Below are 25765 nucleotides of genomic sequence, written 5' to 3' on the forward strand. Positions count from 1 at the left end.
ACTTATAAGATCTCTGAGTGAGACTCGTTCATTTCACGAAGAGGGTTGGAAAAGGAGCAGGAGCAAAAAAATAGAGGCTCCTACAATGTTGATGGAATCTCGATCGCAAAGGCCGAGGGTAAAAGGTATAAGTGAACAAGAACATGTTTTATTTGTATCTTGTTGGTGAAACTTGATTGATCTATTATTTTCAAACTTCCTACAATTGAAAACGAACAGAATTTTCATACACATTTTACGAGTAATTATAATGGAAGTTATGGGAAATGACAACTGAGCCGAGAACATTGTTTTTGTCCCTTTGTTGAGATTAAAATCTTTTGGTTGTTTTCTTGTTTCTCTGGATAGGTACACGTTGCGGTTCACACCCTCTGCGCGTTCTCGCCTGCAACATACTCGTGCTTCACTCCATTCTATTTTAATGTACGACAGAGGGTTTTACGAGGGATTCGCGATGAAGGATGTAAAATATCCAAGTGTATTTGGAAATACATGAGAGACCTGGTTTTTTCCTTTCCTTCTTCAAACTCACCCCTATTCCCACACCTTATGTTTTATTTATGTCATTTGTGGTCTTCTCAGAATTCTCCTGCGCTCTTCTGTTCGTATATCGGGTCATTAATATATATAACTAACACATGTATATTCATTATTCGAAAGATGGACGACTTTTAGCCTCATTTACATTTTTGCAACTATTCAAAATCGACTTTCCTGCAGAAATTTACATTACCATCGAGTTTTAATACCGAAAAAATGAGACATATTATAAAAATGTTGAAATCGTGGATCATATATCGCTGTTATATTTATGACATCCTTGAAGGTTTTTTAAAACTTTTCCGAATTAGTGCATTTGTTAAGTTTCTACAAATCAATGAATGAAGTTATGTTCAATGATTTTATATAAATTGATAATTGAAAACAGTCAAAAAGATCGTTTAATGCAATTGTTTCGATTGAATAACATTGGGGCAATCGAAATTCTACATATACTAGCGTAGGGTGGCCGTAATTCGGGTCACTTTTTTTTTGCAAATTCCTTCGCGGAAACATCATCAACATAAAAAAAAAATGTGCACCAAATTTGAATGCGCTAGGAGAATTTAAACAGGTGCCACCGAAGAGTTGAAATTTTAAATGCAAAACACGTGTATTTATCAAACTTATTACTTAAATATTATCTGCCTCCCATAATAATGACGATAGAAATCTGAACTTTGGTACACTTGTTGTTCATATTAAAAGGTTTAGAACGGATTTTTTCAGATTTTTCCGAAGATTATTTCCGTGATTTTTACCGTTACAAAGATAACCTTATTTTGAATTTTTTTAGTACTTTGATCACGGTCAATCGAAGCACTTTTGAACGTTACTTTGATACATTTAGACAAAGTCTGAGCCGTAATCAACAGTCGTAATCAACACTTGACAATAACTCATACAAATTGGAATTTACGGGAGATTTCGTCGGCGAAGCGGTCGAAGCAAAGTCTACTTGTTGGCATCTGGATACATTTTATGGTAATCTCCGACGACTTCCGAAAGGAATTGTTTTTGTTCCTTATCGTTAGTAAGTCTGCTGTCGTACTCTGTAATGAGTTTGATTCCTCTTTCGGCAACGTCGTCGACAACAGTAATATTTTTCACGATTTGGGCACCAAATTGATAGCTCGTACTCAAACACCATTGGGAGACATCACGATTGAGGAAGCTGGTGTCAATATGAAACCATTCAAAGAAAACCATTGATTCTGGGGTTATAAAAAAATCAATGTACTTATCAAGCAAAGACATAACGTCAGATTGAAAAGAAGAATATCTTCAAATTCGTAGAAAGCTACCCAAAAAAAAATCAAAATTTACTTCCTTCTTGTAAATTACATGCCCTCGTGCCCTTATTCTTGAATGACAGAATTAAAGTCATAACTATAAGTAGAAACGAACTATTCATTCCTGCATTCAAAAATGAACAAGGCTCAACACTAGTAAGTGCCATCACTATGCACAATTTATAGAAAAAAATCATAATAATCGCACAACATGATCCATAAAATGATACTTCATGTCTGCTACATTTATATCACGTTACGCTTACTTTAATATTTTTAAAAAAGTAAAAAAATAATTCTACCCATTGATTTGAAAAAAAAAATTGTTTTCCATGTAACTTAACAGGTTCTTCAAAAGTGGGAATAAAAGACTCACTAATGATGAGAAACGAAATTTAATCATGAAGCAAGTAGTCGGAAATTTAAAAAAAGCGTATCCAAACGTTGGCAGAGGGACTTGTTGAAGCGCTTCATCGATGAATTCTCACAGAATTTCAGACTTTTATGAGTTTGGTGAGTATTGGTAAGTTTACACTATTGATTACGGCTCAAACTTTGTCTAAATGTTTCAAAGTGACGTTTAAAAGTGCTTCAAATGACCGTGATCAAAGTACTAAAAAAATTCAAAGTATGGTTATCTTTGTAACGGTAAAAAGCACGGAAATAATCTTCGAAAAAATCTGAAAAAATTCCGTTTTGTACCTTTTAATATGAACAATAAGTGTGCCAAATTTCAGATTTCTATCATCATTATTATGGGAGGCAGATAATAATTAAGTAACAAGTTTGTAAATACATGTGTTTTGCATTTAAAACTTCAACTCTTCGGTGGCACCTGTTTAAATTCTCCTAGCGCATTCAAATTTAGGGCACATTTTTTTTTTTGATGTTGATAATGTTTCCGCGAAGGAATTTGCAAAAAAAAGTGACCTAATACAAGCGTAACCTGAAAATGGATTGGGTTAAGTTTCAACTGGGTGCGGGCTGTTTCAACCGGTCGAAGTGATGATAGAAAATAGATGAATTGAACGAACACGCAGGTTAACCAGGTTGTGAAATACTCGTAGATTTCCGTACGTGGTAAACATCGCGTATATATATATATATATATATACGATATATCGATGACGATTATAAATTATTCTGAATCGCGTACGAATGTGAAACCCACAAACCAACGGACTAAAGCCATTCTTCGAACGCAAATCATCCTTTTACGCCAATGCTATAGCTATACATTTGTTATGGACCGGATGTGTTAATGTTATCGGTTTACAGTTAACCAATAGAGCACGTACAACGTATATATATATGAGTTTCGAATTTTCCTTCCGAATTTCCCTTGGCATTAGTGTGTTCCTCATTTTATTGAATTAAAATATATACCTAGAAAATATTTATAATCGGCTCAACATTGGTCAACTCTGAGCCACACTCGGTCAATTTCGAGCCGATTGTGAATGTTTTCGAGACCCACCCAACGATTCTGCACATATATAAAAAGTGTGTTCTGAACCGACCCAACGATTTTGCACACCCGTCGCGCATGTGTGTCCGGAACATTTTTCGATATCTGTGCGGTATCGTTGGGCGGGCTTAGAGCACGTTTGATGTGTGTGCGGAACCATCGGATGGGTTTCGAACATCTTTCAGTGTGTGTGTGTGTGTGTGTATGTGTGTGTGTGCGCGCGTACTTGTCGCAATACGCTTTAGGAAGGCTAATCCCGATCGCGCAGCTCCTTGCATTGCAAGATGGTGAAATCAGAAGGCTTTACCCGCTCAGACAAAATCCGCCGGTCAGTGCACGACCCTTCTATACATGAGAGAAGAGGATCTAAAAAAAATCTTAAGTTCTGATATTTGGGAAATTGAACATCCCCGAATATCGAAACGGTTTAGTACATTAGATTTATAATTTACAAAATGTATAAGTTTGTATTTTTCACTGCTACAGTAGATATTTACAGTAATATCAAGTGACGCGGTAGCGGCTTGATTTCTAATGAATCGTATGTATCTATGATTTGAAATTTCTTTAAACCATCTTGAATCTTGAATTTTTGCTATTTTCACTTTTGATTAAACGGAAAGAGAGAGGAAAGTCGAGTTAAAATTATTGTCGAAATCGTTCTAAAAATCGGTGTCGCGCTAAGAAACAGTCAAATGTCAGCATCCTAATCCCGATCCTAAAAACCCGTGAGTGCCTGAGTGCAATACTCTTGTAAAGTTATGTTTTTTCGTCCGCCATCTTAAATTTCAAAAATCTGACCTCAGATTCTTAACCAGTAACGACAAAAACCCAATTTAATTAAATTTCAAGCCATTGTTGCCTCGGATAGATTCTTGGAAAATTAATTATTCTGAAAAAAACGTCTCTCTTTTAGTTTGATTATAATAAATATTTACAAAACAATTATGTTAATTAGACTGCATTTTTTTGTCATTAAAGTCACTAAAATATAAAAAGTTAAAAAATACGGATCTGTATATGATAAAATGTGAATGAATTGAAAAAATTCAATAAAATTGAGTTGACAACGTGAGTTAACACCATTCAGAGGGTTAAAATGGTGTTTTCTCTACTTGTCACAACACATAAATCACATAATGAGCTCTAATCTCATACAATTTCATTTTAATATATAAATGTAATACTCGTACATCACTCGTACGAAGTTAGCTAACCTTGAGTCTAATCTGTCATGTCTCCCGTACATGCACATCAGCTACATGGCGCCGAATTTCTCTTGCCTCTTGTACAAGTTAATTGGGCTCATATACAGTTTGATTTGCCTCTCATGCAGACCCGTAGTAAATAGTATATTACACACCTAGGGCAGAAAAATAAGGAAAGTCTCAGATCACATGTAATTGTCGGCCGAGGCGAAGCCGAGGCTGACAAACATGTGGCCTAGGTGTGTAATATACTATTTGCTCATATACATGTGCCTTAGGCTGGGCCAAAAAAAATCAATATTTTTTTTCTAAAAAACATATCGAGCATATCATTCAGAATGATGAAAAAAAAATTTGGTGAAAGTTAGAGCCCTTAATATTAATCTTAAGAGCCGTTTTAATTTTTATGCATGATCCGATTTTTTACGTCAAAACTGCTAGAAGATTGAAGTGCAAAGAATTTTTTTCCACTAATTTTTATATAAAATTGAATTCCCTACAAAAAGGGTCTGATTGAAAATTTTCTTCAGACGAACCGTTTCCGAGTTATTAGCTTTTTAATCGATATGTTTTTTCGATTTGACTGTTTTACTTTGGAATTTTCTATCTAACGAATCAATGAATATAAAAATAAAACCAAGACAAATTCTTTAAGTAAATTTGATGCTCTACAAAAAAGGTCTTATAGTATTTTTCCCTAAATTTACTTCTTCAAGAGTTATTCACGATTGAAATTGAAATCTCAAGTGTTTTTTCCTTTACTCAATTTTTTTCATTTCACGGACCAAATTGACTTTTTCGATCATCATTTATCATTTTTCATCAAAAATCTCTCAATATTTATCCTTATTCTAACAATATTATCACAAAAGTATCTAATTTTAAAAATAAATATAAATTTATTCTTGCTTAATTGATATTTTTTCAACAAAAAACGTAATTTTATTTTCTCAGAGTAATATTTTAGTAAAAAATTATTTAGTTTCACCATTAAAAATTATTTATTTTTAATATTTTATGTATTTATAAGTTACTATATTTACTAATTCTTAAGAATTGGCATCAATAAATAATTTTTTTCCCTTAACCGTCGATTTCTTTTTTTTTAATAATTTTATAATATTTTTATAAATCTATTTTATATAACAAAATAAAACAATTTTATAATCTGTTACTTAAATTGCCATAATCTAATTTTTCATTCATATAAATGTATAAAATATTAAAAATAAATAATTTTTAATAGTGAAACTAAATAATTTTTTACTGAAATATTACTCTGAGAAAATAAAATTACGTTTTTTGTTGAGAAAATATCAACTAAGCAAGAATAAATTTATATTTATTTTTAAAATTAGATACTTTTGTGATAATATTGTTAGAATAAGGATAAATATTGATAATTGTTAGAATAAGAATAAATATTGAGAGACCTCTTGATGAAAAATGATAAATGTTGATCGAAAAAGTCAATTTGGTCCGTAAAGTGAAAAAAATTTAAAGGACAAAAAACTTAAGATTTTAATTTTTTTTTCAATTTCAATCGTGAATAACTTCTGAAGAAGTAAAATTAGGGAAAAATACTAAGAGACCTTTTTTGTAGACGCTCAAATTTGCTTTAAGAATCTGTCGTGGTTTCATTTTTATATTCATTGATTCGTTAGTTAGAAAATTCCAAAGTAAAACAGTCAAATCGAAAAAACATCAATTTAAAAAGCTTAATAACTCGGAAACGGTTCGTCTGAAGAAAATTTTCAATCGGACCTTTTTTGACGTAAAACATCGAATCATGCATAAAAATCAAAAACGGCAATGATAGACCTCTTAAAAATAATATTAAGGGCTCTAACTTTCACCATATTTTTTTTGTCATTCTGAATAATATTCTCGATATATTATTTTAAAAAAAAAATATTGATTTTTTTTGGCCCAGTCTAATGTGCCGATTATTAAATTCAATCCTTTGACAATGAGTCCCCATTGATATCATCGTGGCCTGACTGTCCACTATACGATGCCTCGGCTGTTAAATCCTGTTGTTCTGTGAGATTCGTTCTGCGTTTACGTTTCGGTCTAATTGTTTTTTAATTTTCACCCTTCATATTTTACTATTTCATTCTATACGTTGTGATCTCGACAATCACTACGTAATTGTAATCTCGAGAACGAAGCGGGGAATATAATTCGTATTTATCCCGATTTATGACCGTGCCTCTGTAAAAATTTGTTACGTTCAAGAGTTGAAAAGAAAACAAAGGGAATTAAGCGGAAGAGTCAATATATTTGTTTGAATCTCTTTCGTGGGAATTTCGGACGAATTCCAATTTTGATATTCCAATCAATGTATAAACTTATTCTTCGCCGAAAATACTCAGTCCACACGTACATAACCCGCTTTCACACACATCCATACTTCCACACTTGACGCTCAATTTTATATAAATACGAAAATGAAATATTCGGTCGTCGGTCCAACTCCCGTAAATATTGAACAAAAGAACTTATCTTGGAATATGTTGGGAATCCCTCGTTAGCTCTTGCTCGAGGACTGGAGGGCGTAAATGGTCGATACGGCGAAAGAACGACGGGCTTCTCGAGTTTGGTGGCCAGCCGATGCGGAACGATTTTTGAATATTTTGGAGAATCCCTTTGTGTTGAACCTGCCTTGTTGACGTCCTCAAGTGAAGAGAGTGAGATTTTGGGCACACGCAAATTCGCAATTGATTTTGGAGTAGGGATAACAACGAAGGGGGGATCAAATTTTTGGCTTCTCGGCTTACTCCGGGAGAAGTTCGATTCGAGATATGAATTGCGGGAATTTCGAATTCATTAGCTCACACTCTGACAAATGATATATTATGAAGAATGAAGCCCGTAGGCTGACCAACGGTATTTGCGAAATTTTCATTCAAATTATTTCAACAATGTAAGCAATTGATGGATTTTCACATGTGTAAGATTTAAGTTTCGTTAAATTAACATTTTTTGAAGTTTTAGATTTTTTAAAAATCATTGAAAGTATAAATGTAAAACAATATGAATTAATCCACTCTCTGACGATCTCCTTATATAAAATAAACTTCGGGGTGCTCATTTGTCTACATATGCAAATTGATCGAAGGAATCTTTAAAATTCTTGTTTTGTCGTCCTTAACCACCTCGACCAACAACCCTCATATCGTATTTTTGTCAACTGCAGGAGAGACTCGAACACGTAACGCTATGTGCATGCGGGCAGTCGTTTTACATAAATTATGATGGCTCAGCCTGCGGCTTGGATCAAGTTTCTTTACGAAAGTAATTATAATAGCGAAATAACGCGAAATTTCAGTAAAAGCTTAGTTAACATAGACTGAAATATCAGAGTGATATTAGCGCTGTACATAGTCAAAATCTACGAAAATCCTTTTCAAAATCCTAATATCAAATTGAGGGCCTTTTGACATTCAAGCTGTTGTGTATATATTAAAACCTCCGACAAAATGAATGCAAAAAATTCTCGATAACCATAACGATGACATCAAGGACTCGGTATCGTCAGCGCTTATCGATATATCAATACGGAGTGTTAACCTCGTGGAATATTTTGATTGTGTTCCAACATCGATTTCGAACTTCCTCGCAGTTTTTTTCATTCATTCAAGCCATATCTCGAAATGAAAAAAAAAAAAAAAAAAACAGTGTATTCTCTTGGTATCTTTTCATCAAAATACTACGTGGGAATAATTTGTTAAAAAGAATATTCAACATTAAAAGAAATTCGATTATTTGGCCACTGATTTTATTTTGGATTTGCAATACTATCGAGTGCTCATCCGAAGGGCATTCAAATCCTTATAAAAAATGGTCACGTGTCTATAGTAAACCGATATGAAATGCTTCATGTGTGCCTATGTTTATTGGCATCTACATATACATGGACAAGTCAGCTCAAACGCTAAGTCCCACGAGAATCTAGTCCACATGGAAATCTCAATTCTGAATTGCGAACTATAATTTCTAGGAAGCGATACGAACCAGAGATACGACGTATACAGAGGCAAACTAACTCGATAAAATAATCCTGTTCATAATCAATATATTTATGCATGTTTGATAACTTCTCGCAAAAACAGAGGGTCTGAAATCTCATGAATATTCGAAATGTATTAAATTTTGATAATCCAACTGAAAACTATGAAGTCGACTTGCCAGTTGGTGTTTGTAATTTTTTCATGTTTTGGACTCAACAGTGAAAAGCTCAAACAAATGCATTTGACAATGACAACTAAAAAAGAATACGATTGTGATGTAAAAACAGAACATTTTTTTTTTAATTTCTCTTCTCTCGTATTTCATCGGTGCATAACGAGTGTCAAGATTTTATGTTGGCAGCTATTTATTCGATTGCATTTACGACGTTCGCCGCGAATTTGATGCAGACGAAATGAAAGTTTGAGGTGGAAAAAGCTTGTTTCACAGTGAAATCAAAATGAAAGGTTCAATCGCTTGTGACGTGACATCTTTGCCCCGCCACTCGTACGAATCGTGTCGACTAGTGGACCGAGTTTACGGCCCATTTTGACGCCGTTCGACTCGTCTGGTGTTAGTCGGAATGAGACTCACCGTCACGTAATTATAAGTTTTATTTTAAGAATCGCGTATAGTACCTTTCGAGCGACAATTTACTAAGTCTAATAACCGTTACCTTTTACCTCCGTGTGCAACGAGAAGAGAGAATTTTGGATCGTTTAATTTTGAGTTTTAATGAAGTTTCCTTTTGACTATTTCGTTTGTGTTTGAGAGATTTGGTGTTACCGTCACCACATTTGGCCCCGCAAGCATTATTCATTCGGCGTTACTTTCCTGCTGTTCGAACTGATCTCGCTCGTGAGAATCATTCCTCTCACGCCGTCTTCGAGTACCGAAGAACATTCTCGACCTGCAGGCGGTTGAAAGAGCACGCTGGCATAGGTCATTTATTGAACGCCGCTCGTGTCTTTCCCGCCGTAGCAACCCAGAGTTGCACCGCCCGCAATACCGTGAATTCGGATGTCACAGTCCGTGTAAACCGGCGCCTCGTCAGGTGGGGCCTGGGGGAGTTTTCTGGAGGCGAGGTGCTGTTCTTGCCTGGTGGCTTATCGTTGTGGGCCCACCGCGACATCCGGAATCATGAGGGAGGCCTCCCCTCGGCCTTTCAGAGCTGCCCACCGGATCCTCAAGAAGAGAGACACCCGGATCATGGTCATCTAGTCGAGAGGAGTGTTTCGAGTGAGTGGGAGAGGTGAGAGCAGCAGAAGGGTAATTATTGCGATATTGTGTAAAGAAGCGTGACAGGAATTATCCTCCGTACACGCTCCATTGTTTTGAGTTTCCCGCGAAAGCGCGAGCAAAGAGTCCGTACTCTAGTTCGCGCCTAGTGCGTGAGCGCTGTCGTGCATGGGCCTATAGTGGTGGGGAGAACGCCGCATCTGGAGGACCGCTCATTCGCACCTATCAGTCTTCTTCCGATCACCTCACCGGCGAGTCACCAATACCTCCCGATCAACGAGGTTCCTTTTTCTTTCGGCGTGCGACGAGCTGGTTCCTCGGTAAGCCCTATCTCTTGCTCCATGAATGACTGTTGTAGTTGAACCTTTTGTAGAGTTTTGGAATTCAGTTCCGGTTTATTTGTGTTATTTGGCGTTTAATTAAGTTTGAGTTTTGTAATGTGGAATTTTGATATCGAATTTTGGTAGTACGCGCTGGAATATTCCACGCAGCTACGTTTCTCTCTCTCCCTGCACGCGTTGAGACTCTAGCGAGCACGGTCGTTCGCGCAATGTTTTCGCTCCGTCTCTCTCGCACTTATTGTATCGCGTCGTCTATACGGCGATTTATTCTGTCTTTTGTATTGCGTATTTTTCAGCCGTTCCTTTTGCGTTCGTATTTATTTCCTTTTCTCTATTTCGTGACGATCGTATCATTTTGCGTTTCTTTATGGCGAATTATCTTACGGCACTCTTCCGTTACCTATGTTACCTTTTCAAAAATTATCTTGCTATTAGTTTTTATGATTTATTTTATCGTATCACGCCGCTACCTTCGTATTACTGTACTGATCGTTCGGGAATTTCGGTGTTACCTCGCGCTTAGCCGAAATTCGCGTCACTATTACCTTCGATTACCTTTCGTAGCGTATCTTCGAGTTTTTCTTGCGGCCGGGAACTCATGTAGGGAATTACCTAGCGTCAATTACCTTGCCTATGTTGCCTATGACGCTCTCGCGAATTACTTTAGGGTTACCTAGCGTCAATTACCTTGCCTATGTTGCCTATGACGCCCCGCGAATTACTTTAGGGTTACCTGGTATCGATTACCTTTTACCTGATTTTATCTAAGACACCGGTTGTTCTGGCGTTGGTTACCTTTTACTTGTTACCTAACGAGCCGTAAATTGAATTTCCTTCCCAACTCTTATTTTATATCGAATCCAATCTCGCGAGTATTCATCTTTTCTTGTACTTTTGTTTAGTTGACGAACTTGTGAATAAATGGTTAATCTTTTCTGAATCTTCTGTCTGTGTCGCTTATTTGCTTTGCGTTGTGAATTACTACTTTTCCCCAAGGATCCCCCCCTCTACCTTTTGTATCTCAGATGAGCTGAGTAGTCGGACCGTCCTCGGTCATTCGTTCCCCTCATGTACTCTAAATTCTAGTTTTGCGTTGCGTTACGATCGCGAAAATCGACGAAAATAAAATCGATTAATTCGACGGTACTTTAAACCTGGCGCCCAGTTCATTCTCGCAGCCGGAGAGTCATACGGGAAGGAGTGGGTGAGCCGAAAAGGGACTGGATCGTACCCTTGCGGGGAAAATCTACGTTACACGCTTCAGGCACTCATGGTGCTTGACTTTGCATGATAAGCGTGAAGGGTTATCATAGACACTCGTCGAGGGTTTTATGGCGGAAAAAGCAGCGCAAATATTTCCTAGTAGTTTGAAGGTAAATAGCGAAGAATAAGGAATAAAAGATGAAGAATAAAGACGGAAAAGCTGTATAAAAAATGGTTGTGTTAGTTTATCTATGCACGTCAAAATGTATACACATCTATATACATCACGCATCGTCTAGGTCATGAGATGACACGAAGAGGATGGGATGAAAATCGATCCCCTGAGTCTTTCATAAGAACTTACATTTTCCTCCTGAACTTCGATATCTACTCTTTTTATGACAATTTTATACATCACATCTTCCGATCGCAAGGTCTTTCTTCATATATGGTTTTTCTTTTCTCGTTACTCCGATATCGATATCGGCTCTAGTAGACCATGAAAAATGCCTGATTTCGGTCGTGGTTTACTTATATCTCATAAATATCTATTTGGTCGAAAGATTCAGGAAGTTATGAAGGTCGAAATTCATGAGTTTTTGTCTCCTTCTATGTTAAGATTGTTTTTCAATTTTTCGTTAAGACCGTTATTATTATCGTTGTTACTATTATTATTATTATTATTATTATTATCATATCGATCTGCAAACAAATGGGATAGAGTTTCATCGATGTTGTTGAGTAAACCGATACAAAGCAATTTCATAATCTGTTGAAAACTTTTCGTTTTGGCTGATTATCTTCCGGGATTTTCTGTTCCCAAATATACTATTAATTAACATTTCGGAGGAATTGTAGCAATTCTAACGTAAATCAATTTTCGTGTCGTACGTAGGGGTGGATATCGATGAAACTATAATAACGGTATTAATACTAATAGTCCACGATAACAAATCAATGAAACACACGCGCGTATGGCACATAAGTGTATGTACATGTGTATATTTGTTTATGATGTAACCACAATTGCAGCCAAGCTTACAAAGAGTACTCGTCTATTGTTGGTTAATCTCGAATCTAAACTATCCGTTCTGATCGTATAGCTTTCCCAAATGAACGCAAGGGACATCGAAATGACCTTGGCACATTGCAATTATTATGGAATGATTGGCGACCAGCACGAGTATCACTAATATTAATAAGCATTCGAATGGCACGACGAAATCCAGCTATTATCTTATCAATGTATAAATTCGATGGGTCGAATCATATACTATATTTATGGATGAATTATATATTTTGGCAGAATAAATGAATATTGCACTATATTGGCACAGTTAATCATTAGTACTCATTGTTAAAGTTTTTTTTTATTGCAACTGAGGTCCATACATCTCTCACTCTTGTCTCTCCCTCTGGTTCCCCTACTTTTTCTTATTCCAATCTCTTTGTATTACTCTCAGTAATTTTGTTATAAAAAATTAGCTATTATATCGAGGTCGAATCACTTTACGTCAGAGAACCGATGAAAAAATGTCGATTTTTATTCCTCCACTTTGTAAGAACATCACTGAAGGGATGTTCGTTGTAGAAACGAGGGAATGTGACGCTGGAAAGTGGCCCTTGTCGAGAGTCTACCAACTGCTCGTTTATTCTCTACGCCCACTGTGTGATGCCTGTGGGGCCTATAACCCTCGAGGCGTGCTTCGAACGAACCATAGAACGCGGATAAGACATGTAGAACTGAAGCCACTGCAGGGGTGAGAGTCCAGAAAAGAAAGAGAGAAGAGTCACGCTACGTGACGAGCCGAGCTTTCGGATGGTTCTCGTTTTCGCTGTAGTGTAGGAACAATAGTAAAAAATCCTTTTCTTCGTAACCATCTGTTCCCTTTTCTCTTTCCTCTTTTCATCTCTTTTTACTCGTTTCTTTATTCCTTCTTATTTTGTCTCGCCTTTTTTGGCACTCTCCTTACTTTTCTCCTTTCTTTCATTCCTTTCTTTTTACCTTCGATTCTCCGAGAACCATGATGGAAAATCTTCGAGATATTTTGCAGCCAACCACCGAAAGTGTTCTCAAGGGACTTTACGACCCCTTGACTTTCCTTGTCACCTTCGAGACCCTTCCTTTTCATTCACATACACGCACACGCATACATGCACGCACACGCATACTCCTTCTCCCATAAAATTATCACCGATGTCCTCTTTTTTACCTATATCCGAGCTCGAAAGCTTGCGGGAAATGTTGCAATATTTTGTGTACGTAGCTGTGCTTTCTCTTTCCCCTCCCTGTCCAAGTTGATGACCCTATTCTGAATGAAAAATCTTGAGAGCTCTCTGTGGCGTTATCCATCCTTCGTTCTAGGAAATGCAGCTTTTGTGATGGAAAGGAGGAATTAGAAATATTGAGTCTGGTCGTAATGCTAGTGCAAACATTTATTCATTTGCGGCGTGTCCTCGATAATTTTCGTTTATTAATATTTATATTGTAACTACTGTTCATAGCTGTACTGATTCTATATTTTTATAGGGAAACGTTATTCTCTAGAATTTCCCCAGTCATCCATATCTGAATTTTATGACCTCATGTAAGCCTTTTATTACTTACAAATCTCCCTCAAATATTCAGTTTTGCCAACACGTTCAAGCAGAAGGAAAAAAGGAGGAATAGAATGTTTATTCTATTTTTACCCTACGATCTTGGCGGATTTAAGCACTGCTTGTTTCGATTAGGCTCCTTTTTATGCTCCTCCATATGTACGTACATATACGTATATAACCCATAGTTTTACCGGTCAGGGAGAGTCAACGTTATTTCGACTCAAACAGTCTGCTAAATACCAGCGGCAGTGTGCCCTCTTTGCAATCTCATAGGACTCGTAAAAATAGCACGAACAACAAAGCTTTTTCTACTTCCAACATTCCGACCCTTCTATTTTATTCAAAGAATCCGTTTCTTCTTTGTGTTTCAGTTTTTTCCTTCACTCCGAGTGCGATCGTTGCGTAAATAATTCGCCACAATGATTTTCGTAAACGAGCTACAAATATTCTGGATTTTATGAAATTCAATTGGTCAGCACAAAAGATAACTAAAATGACGTAGGCAATAGTGCTTCAAAATCGAGTGCCATAACAAATGAGCTGCGTTTTGTTCTTATCATTTTGTTATTTTTCTGCTTATGTTTCTGCATCTAAAGTAGGAAAGAATTAAATGATTAAACGAACTTACCAAGTGAAGTTCTATCATAATTGTATGCAGCGCCTCTTCCGAGATGATCAACTAGTACTTCTATTTCACACCGATTATGCCACAAATTTTAAAGTTCAACTTGAAAATGTTGATGATATACATCCTGAATGTGCATCCTTCGTATCGAGTCATTCTTTTTAAAGCGTTGCTGTTATGTATGAGGGTTTTTTCTTTTTTTTTTATAAAAAAAAATGGGAATTATTTGGGTGGGAGTTGATCATCTCGGAAGAGGCGCTGCATGCAATTATGATTGGTAAGTTCGTTTAATCATTTAATTATATTTCGCGCCTCTTCCTCGAGATCAACTAGTAGTTGTTTAAAGCTTATAACGGCAACAGTAATATCTGAAATGTTTTGATGATATTTTTATTTTATTAACCAATTTAACATAATGAAATAACATAGGATAATCATTGTGAGCTCAGAATTGCTCGGGCATATATATTTTTTTCGTTACCAACATTTAAATGGTAAACATTTGCGAAAGTCGATGATCCAGCTGTCCATTCTGCTGTTTTTCTAATGGTTTTAATATCCACACAATTTATTTTAGCTGCTGATGTTGAGGCATGTCGTGTGCTGTATGCAGAAAATATTTCTGTATTCACTCCACTATTTTTTAATGTAATCTTTACCCAGCGACTTAAAGTCCGTGATGAGACAGCTCGAAACGGCTTTTTAAACAATATAAAGAGAGATTGTATATTATTCCTCAATTGTTTGGTTCTGTCTAAATAACATTTCAATGTTGAAGCAGCACAGAGTTTTGAATCTTTGTCAAAAAAAGGAATAACTAGAAGTAGTTGTTTACGTTTAAGACCACTAGTTTTAATGCGATCTGGAATTCTTATCTCCACTGAATCTTGATTTTCCTGAATATTTTTTATATTAATTAAGGAATATGTTTGCATCCTGTGTCTTGATAAGAGAGCTAATAGAGTTATTCGTTTCATAACCAGATCTTTGTTTGTAAGTTCCTCATGTTTGGGTAACATTTTAAAATAGTCCAAAACTACTTTTGGATCCCAAATAAAATCATATTTTGGTCGAGATGGTTTCAGGTTATGTATTGCCTTGAAAAATCTTCTGATTTGGTGATCTTGACCAATTTCCGGTCCGATGATTAACGAAATAGCTGATCTAAGCGTATTCAATGAACCATGTGAGGCTCCTGTTTCGTATTCCTTTACAAGGTATTTGAGTATTTCAGAGATCGTTGTTGAATATGGAGATATGGAATTTTCAACACAATATGACCACCAACGCTTTAATGCTCCATCATATTGTTTTATTGAGGCTTTACTCAATGATGAAATCATAATATCAATCGCGTTCGTTGGTGCGTATTTCTTAATTCAAAATGCTCGCCTGATAATAGTCCGGCCACCAGGGTAATGTTCTGTCAAATTGAGTGAGTCTCCCTGTGATGAAAAATTAGTAGATAAGGGTCTGATCCAAAAACGATGGGTTCTTTAATCGGTTGACTGGTGAGCTTTTTTCCAGTTTTTGTGCCAAAACTGGTACGAGCCAATATGTTACCGAAAATCACGATAATTTATTTCTGAGGGTTTTCGAGGTTGCTGATTCCATTTTCATGTGATAAAGCATGAAATTTCCGCAGTCAAAAATTAACAAATTTCACCCTGAACCCTTATTTTTCACATTTTTGGGGGTAGCGACTTTTGTTTGATTGCGATGAAAGAGTCCAGTGTGCTAAAAAACTAAAAATTTTCATGTCATATAGCATGAAAATCCATTGAAAAAACGAAAAATTTCATCCTCAACCTTCAATTTTCCCCATTTCCAAGGGTAGTGAGGTGAAAATTAAGTTCAAATCAGTTGAAAATTGAAAAAGTTATTTCAATATGTACACATATGATACAAAACCAGAATGGGCCCGACTTTTTTTTGTACATATATGATCCAATACCAGTCAACCGGTTAACAAGCATTGCTTGGAATACTGGATACCAGAAAAAATATTTTTTTCCACGAAACTGTGAACGCATTTATTGCTATGAAACCTGGGTCTCGCAGCCAGGAAACATATTTCGCGCATTTTTTATTTTTCCTGCTGGCAAATAAATCTATGTCAGGTTTTCCGAATTCGCTAACGATTTTTCGGAAAGCTGAGTCTTGCAATTCGAACTCGGTTTCTGGTTCGAGTTTTCAAGATTCTTCATCGGTTTCTATGTTCATTTTTGAACTAATATACGATACGAATACCCACAACTTTTATTCTCGCACCAATTCCAGATTTCTCTCGATATATTCCCGTGAAAAAATTGCCGATGCTTACCATATGGCCGATGCTTGGCTCGATACTGGGTAAACGACCGTTGGGACTCAGCGTTGGGCCCGAGTACGGGCCAGCATGTTTGCCCACGTTTAGTCAATGCTAAACTTGGGCATTGGGACCCGACAACCAGCCAACCCTCGGCCGGTGTCGGTTTATAACTGGCAGCCAACCGTTGGGACTCGACGTTGGGCCCGAGCATGGGCCAGCATATTTACCCACGCTTATAGCCAATGAAGAATTTGAGCATTGGGACTCGACAATCGCCCACGCTTGGGCCGGTGTCGGTTCATGACTGGCAGCCAACCGTTGGAGGCCATCATTGTCCCATACCTCGGGTTAATACTGCTCGCCTTATTTTTTAAAATCTGTACCTGCTATATTGTTAGATATACAATCGGTATCCGCTCATCAGCCTAGGCTCAGCCAGCACTGTCTTGCAACGACAGCAATTGATGATCAACTTCTGGTCATCCATTAGTTGTTCATCATGTTGTGTTATCTTCATTTTTTTGATATTGCAAATGAATTAAGATTTCTTGTATAACAATAATAATAACGACAATAATATCAATAATAATAACAATAATAATCTAGAGACGCGGCAGCGTCTTGACGCTAAGTATTGAGGTAAAGTGTAGGCAGAAAGATTCAAGACGGGCCGTGTATCTTTTAATAATATACAGATTAGTCATTTAATTTTTTCGACTTTATTAATTAATCGGCTGAAGGATAAACTTTTTTGAATTTTCTTATCAAAACTCGCACGAGCTAATAAGTTATCGAATTACATGAAAATTTGTTTCCGGGTATTTTACAGTTGTGTACCAAATTTGGTCTAAATCGGTTGAGAATTAAAAAAGTGATTTCAATATGTACACATATGATACAATACCAGAATGGGCCCAATATTTTATTTTGAGAATGTTGATACAAAAATAGGAAGTAGTCGATAGTGTAGTGGTTAGCGTCTCGGACAAACTAGGTAGGCATTAGGTAGGAAAGTTGTAGGTAGGCAGTTCAAATCCCCTCTGAAAAATTTCAACTCTAAAGAAAATATAAAGAACTGTTTTTTTTTTAACTAATTAAAATTTCCACAATGACGGATAATTGTATAGGGTGATAAAATAAGCATGATTGAAAATAAATATTATTTAATTAAATAATCGATAACAGGCATTCGCTGGGGAATGACGCTGGGTGAATGTGGGGCTAGCATTGGGCAAACACCGGCCCAGCGTTGGGCCATTGTCCAAACTAACGCTGGGCCGATACTGGTCCCAAGCGCTAGCCTACCGTAGGACCGTAGCTATCACTCCAACCGTGGTGCTACGGTTGGCCGAGTTATATTGCCAACGGTCGTCCAACCATCGCGTATAGTTGGCGCGGTACTGCACCAAGCTTGGGCCAATGGTGCCGTTTTTCACGGGTTGTTTAAATGATGAAATCGAATTTGTCCTTCTCGATTGATATACGAAATTGCTGATGTGTTGTCAAACCGGAGGATAATTTGACAATTCTTTAAATTCCTTGCGAAACACAAAAGGTCAAAAAATGCTGCTAATAACTCAAGATAGTTTATATGTAAATTACGCTCGGATTCATTCCAATAACCATGTGTCTTCTCACCATTACAGCATGCTCCCCATCCAGTCAAAGATGCATCGGAAAAAATTTCTAACAAGAAATTAGAATCACGGATTGGAACGCAGACAAAATATTCGACTCCTACCATGAAAGATCACCCAAAAGATTTTTAGATATTTTCACATGTTCTTCATAATTTCCTTCATGTTCTCTAAGCGCCATGTATTTTTCTCGTTCGAAACTTTTGGTATAACCCCAGCTATAATTAATCGCAAAACAAGAGGAAACTAAGGTTCCAAGAAATTGTGCGAAATCCCGAATTTTGCATGTTTTCCTCTTTTTCATCTGAACAACTTTATTTTTAATACTCTCTTTTTTATCATTTGTTAATTCAACTACCCAGCGTTTCGAGTCGAAATAAAATCCGAGGTATTTACATCTTTTAGACGGTATCAGTTGACTTTTCTTTTCATTAATTATAAACCCTAGTTCCTTTAATAGCGTGCACATATCATCTGTAAAAAAAATTGCACAGATATTCTACTGACGTATTTTTGAAGAAAATTGAATTCCCTACAAAAAAAGTCCTTAGAGTCATTGGCATAGAACCAATCGTTCAACGATTACAGCAGTTTGAAGTTTCTAACGTCACCTAGCCAGATTTCGCATGTATCATTCCCTATTTTCAAGGTCGCTCCTTTTAATGGTACTGTTTAAATTGGACTGAAAACTATTTTTAAGTACAGTTTTTCAAAAATAGCTTCTAGGATCGTTATCTAGGCAAAAATATCGGGTACATACTGTTCTCATTTGTTTGAACGAGCGACATAAATTGTTTGTCATTCCACTATTTGTTTGAATAAATAATGAAATTCAATTAACCAAACCAAATGCACAGATACAAATATACATAGGAAGAGAGAGAGAGAGAGAGAGAGAGAGAACAGTTCAATTTATTTCCCGTGCTTACAATTGAATTGATTAACTTATTATAATTACATGTTGGCGTAATACCGAACCGTTTGAGCGCTGTAAGCACACACGTTGGCGTAATGCCGAACTGCTTCAGTCTTAATTTTTTTTAAATATAAAAAAACATAGGCTTTAGCCCAATTTAAACAGCACCGTTAAAGGGAGCGACCTCGAAAATAGGAAATGATACATGCGAAATCTGGCTAGGTGACGTTAGAAACTTCAAACTGCTGTAATCGTTGAACGATTGGTTCTAGGCCAATTACTCTAAGGACTTTTTTTGTAGGGAATTCAATTCTCTACAAAAATACGTAAGTAGAATATCTGTGCATTTTTTTAAAAATGATATGGAACAATGTTCACCGAAGTTTTTTTTTCACGTGTTATTCTTATGGAAAATTGAAGTATGCGAAGAAAAATTTTCGGTACCACCATTCCCTTGAGCAGTACTGATAAAGCTTTGCCTTGTGCAGAAAGACAAGCGCCAATTTTTTCTTGTTTCGAAATTATTCGATTATCTCGTTTCAGAACTGCTTCTGTAGCCGTTACCTTTAGCTCTGGGTTCAATTTTGGGGGATCGATAAAGAGGCAATTACTTGGTGTAGGATATTTTTTGACAATCTCCAATTTTTCTTCCGACGGAAGACCTCGTTGTATAATATCTTCCCATCTTATCGCAAATGGTTTCGGTACTTCTGGTGCTAGCATTCTATTAGGCGCGATGCGCTTACCTATGGTCTGCAGAATATTCTCAGCCAAACCACCGAAGTCATCCACATCCAGTATTTTAATCGTTTCTATTTCCGGAACAGCAGTCACATTTTTATTTGTATTCGATACATCAACTATCGATATGTCATTATCTTGCGATGTTCCAGTTTCATCTGTATAACGAAACATAGATATTGTTGAAATAATACAATATTTATTTAATTATTTCAGTTTCCAAAACCAATTCGTTTTTGGTTATATTTTTGTACCAAAAATTCTCAGACATTAATATTGCCATAGCTACAGCTTTCTCAATTAAGTAACTACTTAACGAGCGACATAAACCATTTTTAATCCAGAGGAGGCTGAGTTACAACTCCTCTAACAGGTAAGAGCCCGTTTAGAGTGCCTATTTCGCTAAAGCGAATTTTTCTTTGATAGATACAATATGTGTATGTTTCCGTTGTCATGGAGATGACGTAGCCTGAAAACCTAAGGACTTAGTATTTACTGCGTTATCTTTTGATTCTAAATTTTCCCACTCCGAATTATTTGTTGTAGGATATTCATGTACCCGTCTCCTCTTATTTCCATGTTCATAATTTGGATATCCACTACGATGTGAACGAGAGTTCGGAGACCATGAATCATGACTGAGATGACGATGTTTCTTTTTTGCTTTCTTTTTCTCTAATTTTCGTTCCAATCTGTGTAAACGTCTTTCTAACTGTTTTTCCTTATTTTCCATGCTTGAATCTTCATTTTCACTTTTATTTTTATTCATTTTCCGTATTTTTATTGCATTTAGCTCATGCAAATTAACGTAGCATGTCGGCACAAAACAGAAGAATGACTCGATACAAAGGATGCACATTCATGATGTATATATCATCAACATTTTAAAGTTGAACTTTAAAATTTGTGGCATAATCGGTGTGAAATAGAGGTACTAGTTGATCTTAAGGAAGAGGCGCGAAATACAATCTCTTCTCACCCCGTAAATTTCACTCTTTATACTTCGTTCAAGATTGATCAAGTTCCTCTAGAGCTTTGCAGTTCTACCGGTTATACATATATTCGGACAATCATCAATCTGGATAAAGTCCATCTGCAGGCTAGTTTTCTATTTATAAACAAGTCTATCGATTAAAATACACATGGTAAATTTGTCGTCTCATTCTTCCCCCCAAAAACGCCGCTAGAAATTTCCAGTATTTATAACCCTCAAAATGATGATTTAAAATTCTTTCATTTCATCAAGAAATCGTAGCGAACGGAATAAAATTCGTTATCCCGAAAATATTCGGATGATTCTAACACTTCATTCGTTGGTTGTTGGTTCCAATAAATATTTTTCACTAATGTGAGACAAAATTATCAGTAAATCAAAAAAAAGTTTTATTGGACGAACAGTATATTTGCATGTGTTCGCCGCGATTTTTGGATCGAAAATAAATTCCGTTAAATCAGCAAATTTTATTTCTCAGTGTATGTATTGTAACGTGTTTTTTTGTTTTTACCTTCTTCCCGTACTAGAAGAGATGTAGGTAAAACGGCGTTTATAAGGGAATATTGTACTTCTCATGTAAAAGTTTAAATAGCTTTATATAAAGTATTCCATGTGAGACCGGCGGACTTTCTCTGATCCTCACCAATTTCGTTAATTACTTTTTTTACGATTCAGAAAAAAAACTTTATAGCAAAATGGAGTATGTATGGATGTATGTATGTATGTATGTATGTATGTATGTATGTATGTATGTATGTATGTATGTATGTATGTATGTATGTATGTATGTATGTATGTATGTATGTATGTATGTATGTATGTATGTATGTATGTATGTATGTATGTATTATGTATGTATGTATGTATGTATGTATGTATGTATGTATGTATGTATGTATGTATGTATGTATGTATGTATGTATGTATGTATGTATGTATGTATATAAGTACGTTTAATGGTTGATTTGAAGGCTACATGGATGGCAAACGTTGCGCTCCTTGGCTGGGCTACTCCGGGGATTTTTTCCTAAAAATTCCGTCTCCCCGGCGCGAAACGAAATAACGAAAAGCGAGTAACGAGACTTATCAAAAAGAATGTTCATGAAACGGTGTTCGGTGCCGTTTAATCGCATTTGTTAACGAAAGTTAGGCTGACGGATTCCAAGCGGCTTCTTCGATTCGCGATGGCACGAGGCATCGCGTAGTAACCGAATCAAGAGCGTTTTAGCAGTTTTAATAAGAGAAATATATTAACTTTGAGAGGAAGCGTCGTCAAGTCTCACGTTACCTGACGCGTGGAATTATCCTCGCGTCAGAAAATGATAACTAAACACGGGACGGGACAAAATTAACCTATTTTTCGAATTTTCGTTCGCCATTATGGACCTGCCATTTAGAATTTTATAAATCCGATTTCCAATTCGAACTCGACGATCCCAAAAACCACGAGGTACTCACTTTCGTCGAAATCAAGCCATTTTTCGAATTCTCGTCCACCACATCGGATCTGCCATTTTGAATTTTGGAAATCTGATGTCGAATTTGAATTCAGCTATCCCAAAAATCATGGAAGTATCAAATTATAATCGAATCGATGCAGTAGAAATATGTTATTTTCCAAATGCGTGTCATGGCACAAAAATGGCACGACTTTTTTTTACCCCTATGCGTGTCTCTGATAGTGAAGGGGTTTGTTTTGGTTTGGGAAAAAAGCATCTTAACTGCTTTTTTTACTCAGAATTAAGAAATGAATCATAAGTGATTCGGATATATTAAGTGATATTTCGTCGGGGGATGTTGACATTTCCCATAAAAACCATAAAACTATGAAAACTGTGTATCGATTTTCGGAAAAGTAATCAAACTGCGTAATTACTAAAAAAATGCCTTTTTTAACATTTTAAATACTGTGTGCATGCTTTCAGCACTCTAATTGCTCGACTTATACGCTAAGGCATAAAAAACTTAGGAAGATCTTAGGTGGCAAGGAATCCTAAACAAAGTTTGTTACTATGAAAATACCAATCGCCGTAAATGTAAAAAAACTCAATGGTGAATGCAATAAAATTGGTTATTGAAGGACGACCTATGCTACTAAAAGTAAGAAACACCCAATCATTATGGTTTGTCGAAAACTTACTTGGACCATCAAGTAGCTACTTATCGGTTGAATCCAGATAATAATATGACATTAGCTGCTGAACAAAATTATTTTCCCTTGTTATTTACTCAGTAATACCTATTTCATTAAATTATTATTTGTGAATTCTCTTTTAGTCATGTTCATGATAAATTTCATACAGAAACAAAGTCAAACTAGTTGAATGCATGCATCTTCCGAAGCTCGGTATTTTTCATAACCGTAATCCGGGAGGTTTATATACCGATGACGAGAAGTGATCAATGACTGGATCAATTTATTGATGTAGAACTCTTCTACATTTCATGTAAATATGAAGAAGAGGCTTGTAATAATAACATCATTTATAAAATGATATGTCAGAATATCTGTATCCATTGTAACAGGACAGCCTTACCCTCGGGCACGATTTCTGGTTTCACCGAAGTCTGTCAGAGGGCTACGGACGAAGCGCTCTCGCGTCAGCGGAGCACCGCCCGTTGACAATAAGAGTCCCAACCTCTACGTATTCCTCCTCCGTATTCATATCAAAATTGTACGTAAACAAAGTAATAATGGAGCATATTATTCCTCGACATACAAGAAGATTGTTTTATAGCAGTACGCTTTAGCGAGGCTATGTCCGTTCGCCTAGTGATAAAGTAATGTTGAGCACTAGATACTCCCACATCGAAAAGCTTTTTTTAATGAATAACATCGAAAAATATTGAATTATGAAATTCGATTCAGAATTTGTGATTGATACTAAAAAAATCACTCATTTCACCGCGAATAAGGGATGGAAACGTTATATTCATGAAAAACATGAATGTTTAACGCAAATTTGATAATTATACGACTTTATTAATTATATTATAAAATCGAAGCTTCGCTTACACTTTAAACAACTAAGATAGAGCCACGTTTGATGAATCTAGTATTTCTAATTAACAAATTAAATTTGTTTATTATTGCAACACTTTTGTGATTTCATGAAACACATTATTGTTTATCCTGAGTCGAATTTTCAAATTCGTCTTTCATAAAAAAAATGATTCCACTTTAAAAAAGGGGGGGGGGGGTGTTCCGCTTTTCTTGGGTACTCCACCCTGTCCGACTTTCTTTTATTTACTCTGAGCTTTCATTTATTTTCACTGAAAAAATGCAACTCTATTTCGGAAATGAGAAAATCACTTTTCGGATACCTCGGTGCTTCGTTCGTCGAAGGTTTCATCTTTGAACATATATTCAAATGATATTCGCATCAAGTAAAGTTTGTTCACGCGATCGAACTTCCTGTCATCGAAACGTGAAAAGTCACTCTCGTATTCCTTGCTATGTCCCCGCTGTATCGTAGCTCGTATTATCATCAGGATCGTTGCGGCAGGTGTAGCTTTAGGCACGTATGTGTAGTTTGCCCATCTCGATAATCCATCGCTTCTCCTGTGGTCTCGCTCGCTTCCTGCTCGAGCGAATGTCGATTGGTCACTCTATTAACAGTTTGTGACTAGCACAGGCCACATCTACTTTCATTAAACGTGCACTCGTCGTGCAGTTGACGTTTAACTTTCTTAACTTTGTACGTAATACTCTTATCCACTACAGGTTGTCATCTTTGTATCTTCAAAGGCTGCGTTGACCATCTAATAATTGATTCATCAATATTTTCATTAAAATATTGATTAAAGAAAAATTTTACGTTGAGAAAGCGATTTTTATTGACGAAACCGTTGAATTGCAAAACTATTGAGGCATTTCTTAGTACCATAAAAATGAAGAAAATGTAAACCACTGAAGTTCCGATAATAGAAGCCCACTGGGCTGATAAAAATGTCGGAAAGAAAGAGTAAACAAGAGTTATCGTACGATTAAAATATCTTTGGGATTGGGTTCAAACTTCGTGAAGTGGAGGTCGTGCAGATTAAAAAACTTAAGTATAAAAATGGGAAATGAGTCGGTTTTTGTAATTTGCAAACTAGATCAAATTTAAAATTAAACAATGTTAAAAAATAACCATACATTTTGGTAATAGGCAAGGAATAATCAATTGGAAAAATCGGTAATAAAAATGTCTCCGGTATATATATGTTTCAGGAAACCAACGGATGACGACAATTGGCCAGCATATACAAGAGACGAGCCTCAGTATTACATTTTCAATGCTGAAACAAACGGTCTTGGCAAGGGACCGCGAACGACATCGTGTGCATTTTGGAACGAGTTTTTGCCACGGCTTGAAGGAATTCCCGGTGAGAATGAAGATTTGTTGTCTCCAATTGAATCCTCGACTTATATCGATTTCTAATTTTAACCCTTCTATTCGGCAAACTTCGTTTTTTTTCAAATACATATAAATATTATGGATATATAAAAAAGCCAATTTCGCGATATTTATTTTCGATTGTTTCTCCAGTCTTAAAGTCTGGTGATTCCATGGGATATCAATCCAATATGATAGATGAGAAAAAGTTTATAATATATTGAGGCATCGTTATTCTTGTATCGAATCCAATTTCATT

At 36.2% G+C, this 25765-nt stretch overlaps 1 protein-coding gene across 1 annotated transcript in view; it reads left to right on the top strand.

The window, feature by feature from the left end:
* The window catches only part of LOC122410432 (acetylcholinesterase-like), a 180967-nt gene that overhangs the window by 147781 nt on the left and 7421 nt on the right, over positions 1 to 25765 (top strand). Inside the window, exon 5 of the mRNA XM_043418554.1 lies at positions 25341 to 25495. Coding sequence (XP_043274489.1) covers positions 25341 to 25495 — 155 coding nt within the window. The remainder of the gene's footprint in view (positions 1 to 25340; positions 25496 to 25765) is intronic.

This window comes from Venturia canescens, chromosome 5 (genome assembly GCF_019457755.1).
Source record: "Venturia canescens isolate UGA chromosome 5, ASM1945775v1, whole genome shotgun sequence".
Classification (NCBI taxonomy): Eukaryota; Metazoa; Arthropoda; class Insecta; order Hymenoptera; family Ichneumonidae; genus Venturia; species Venturia canescens.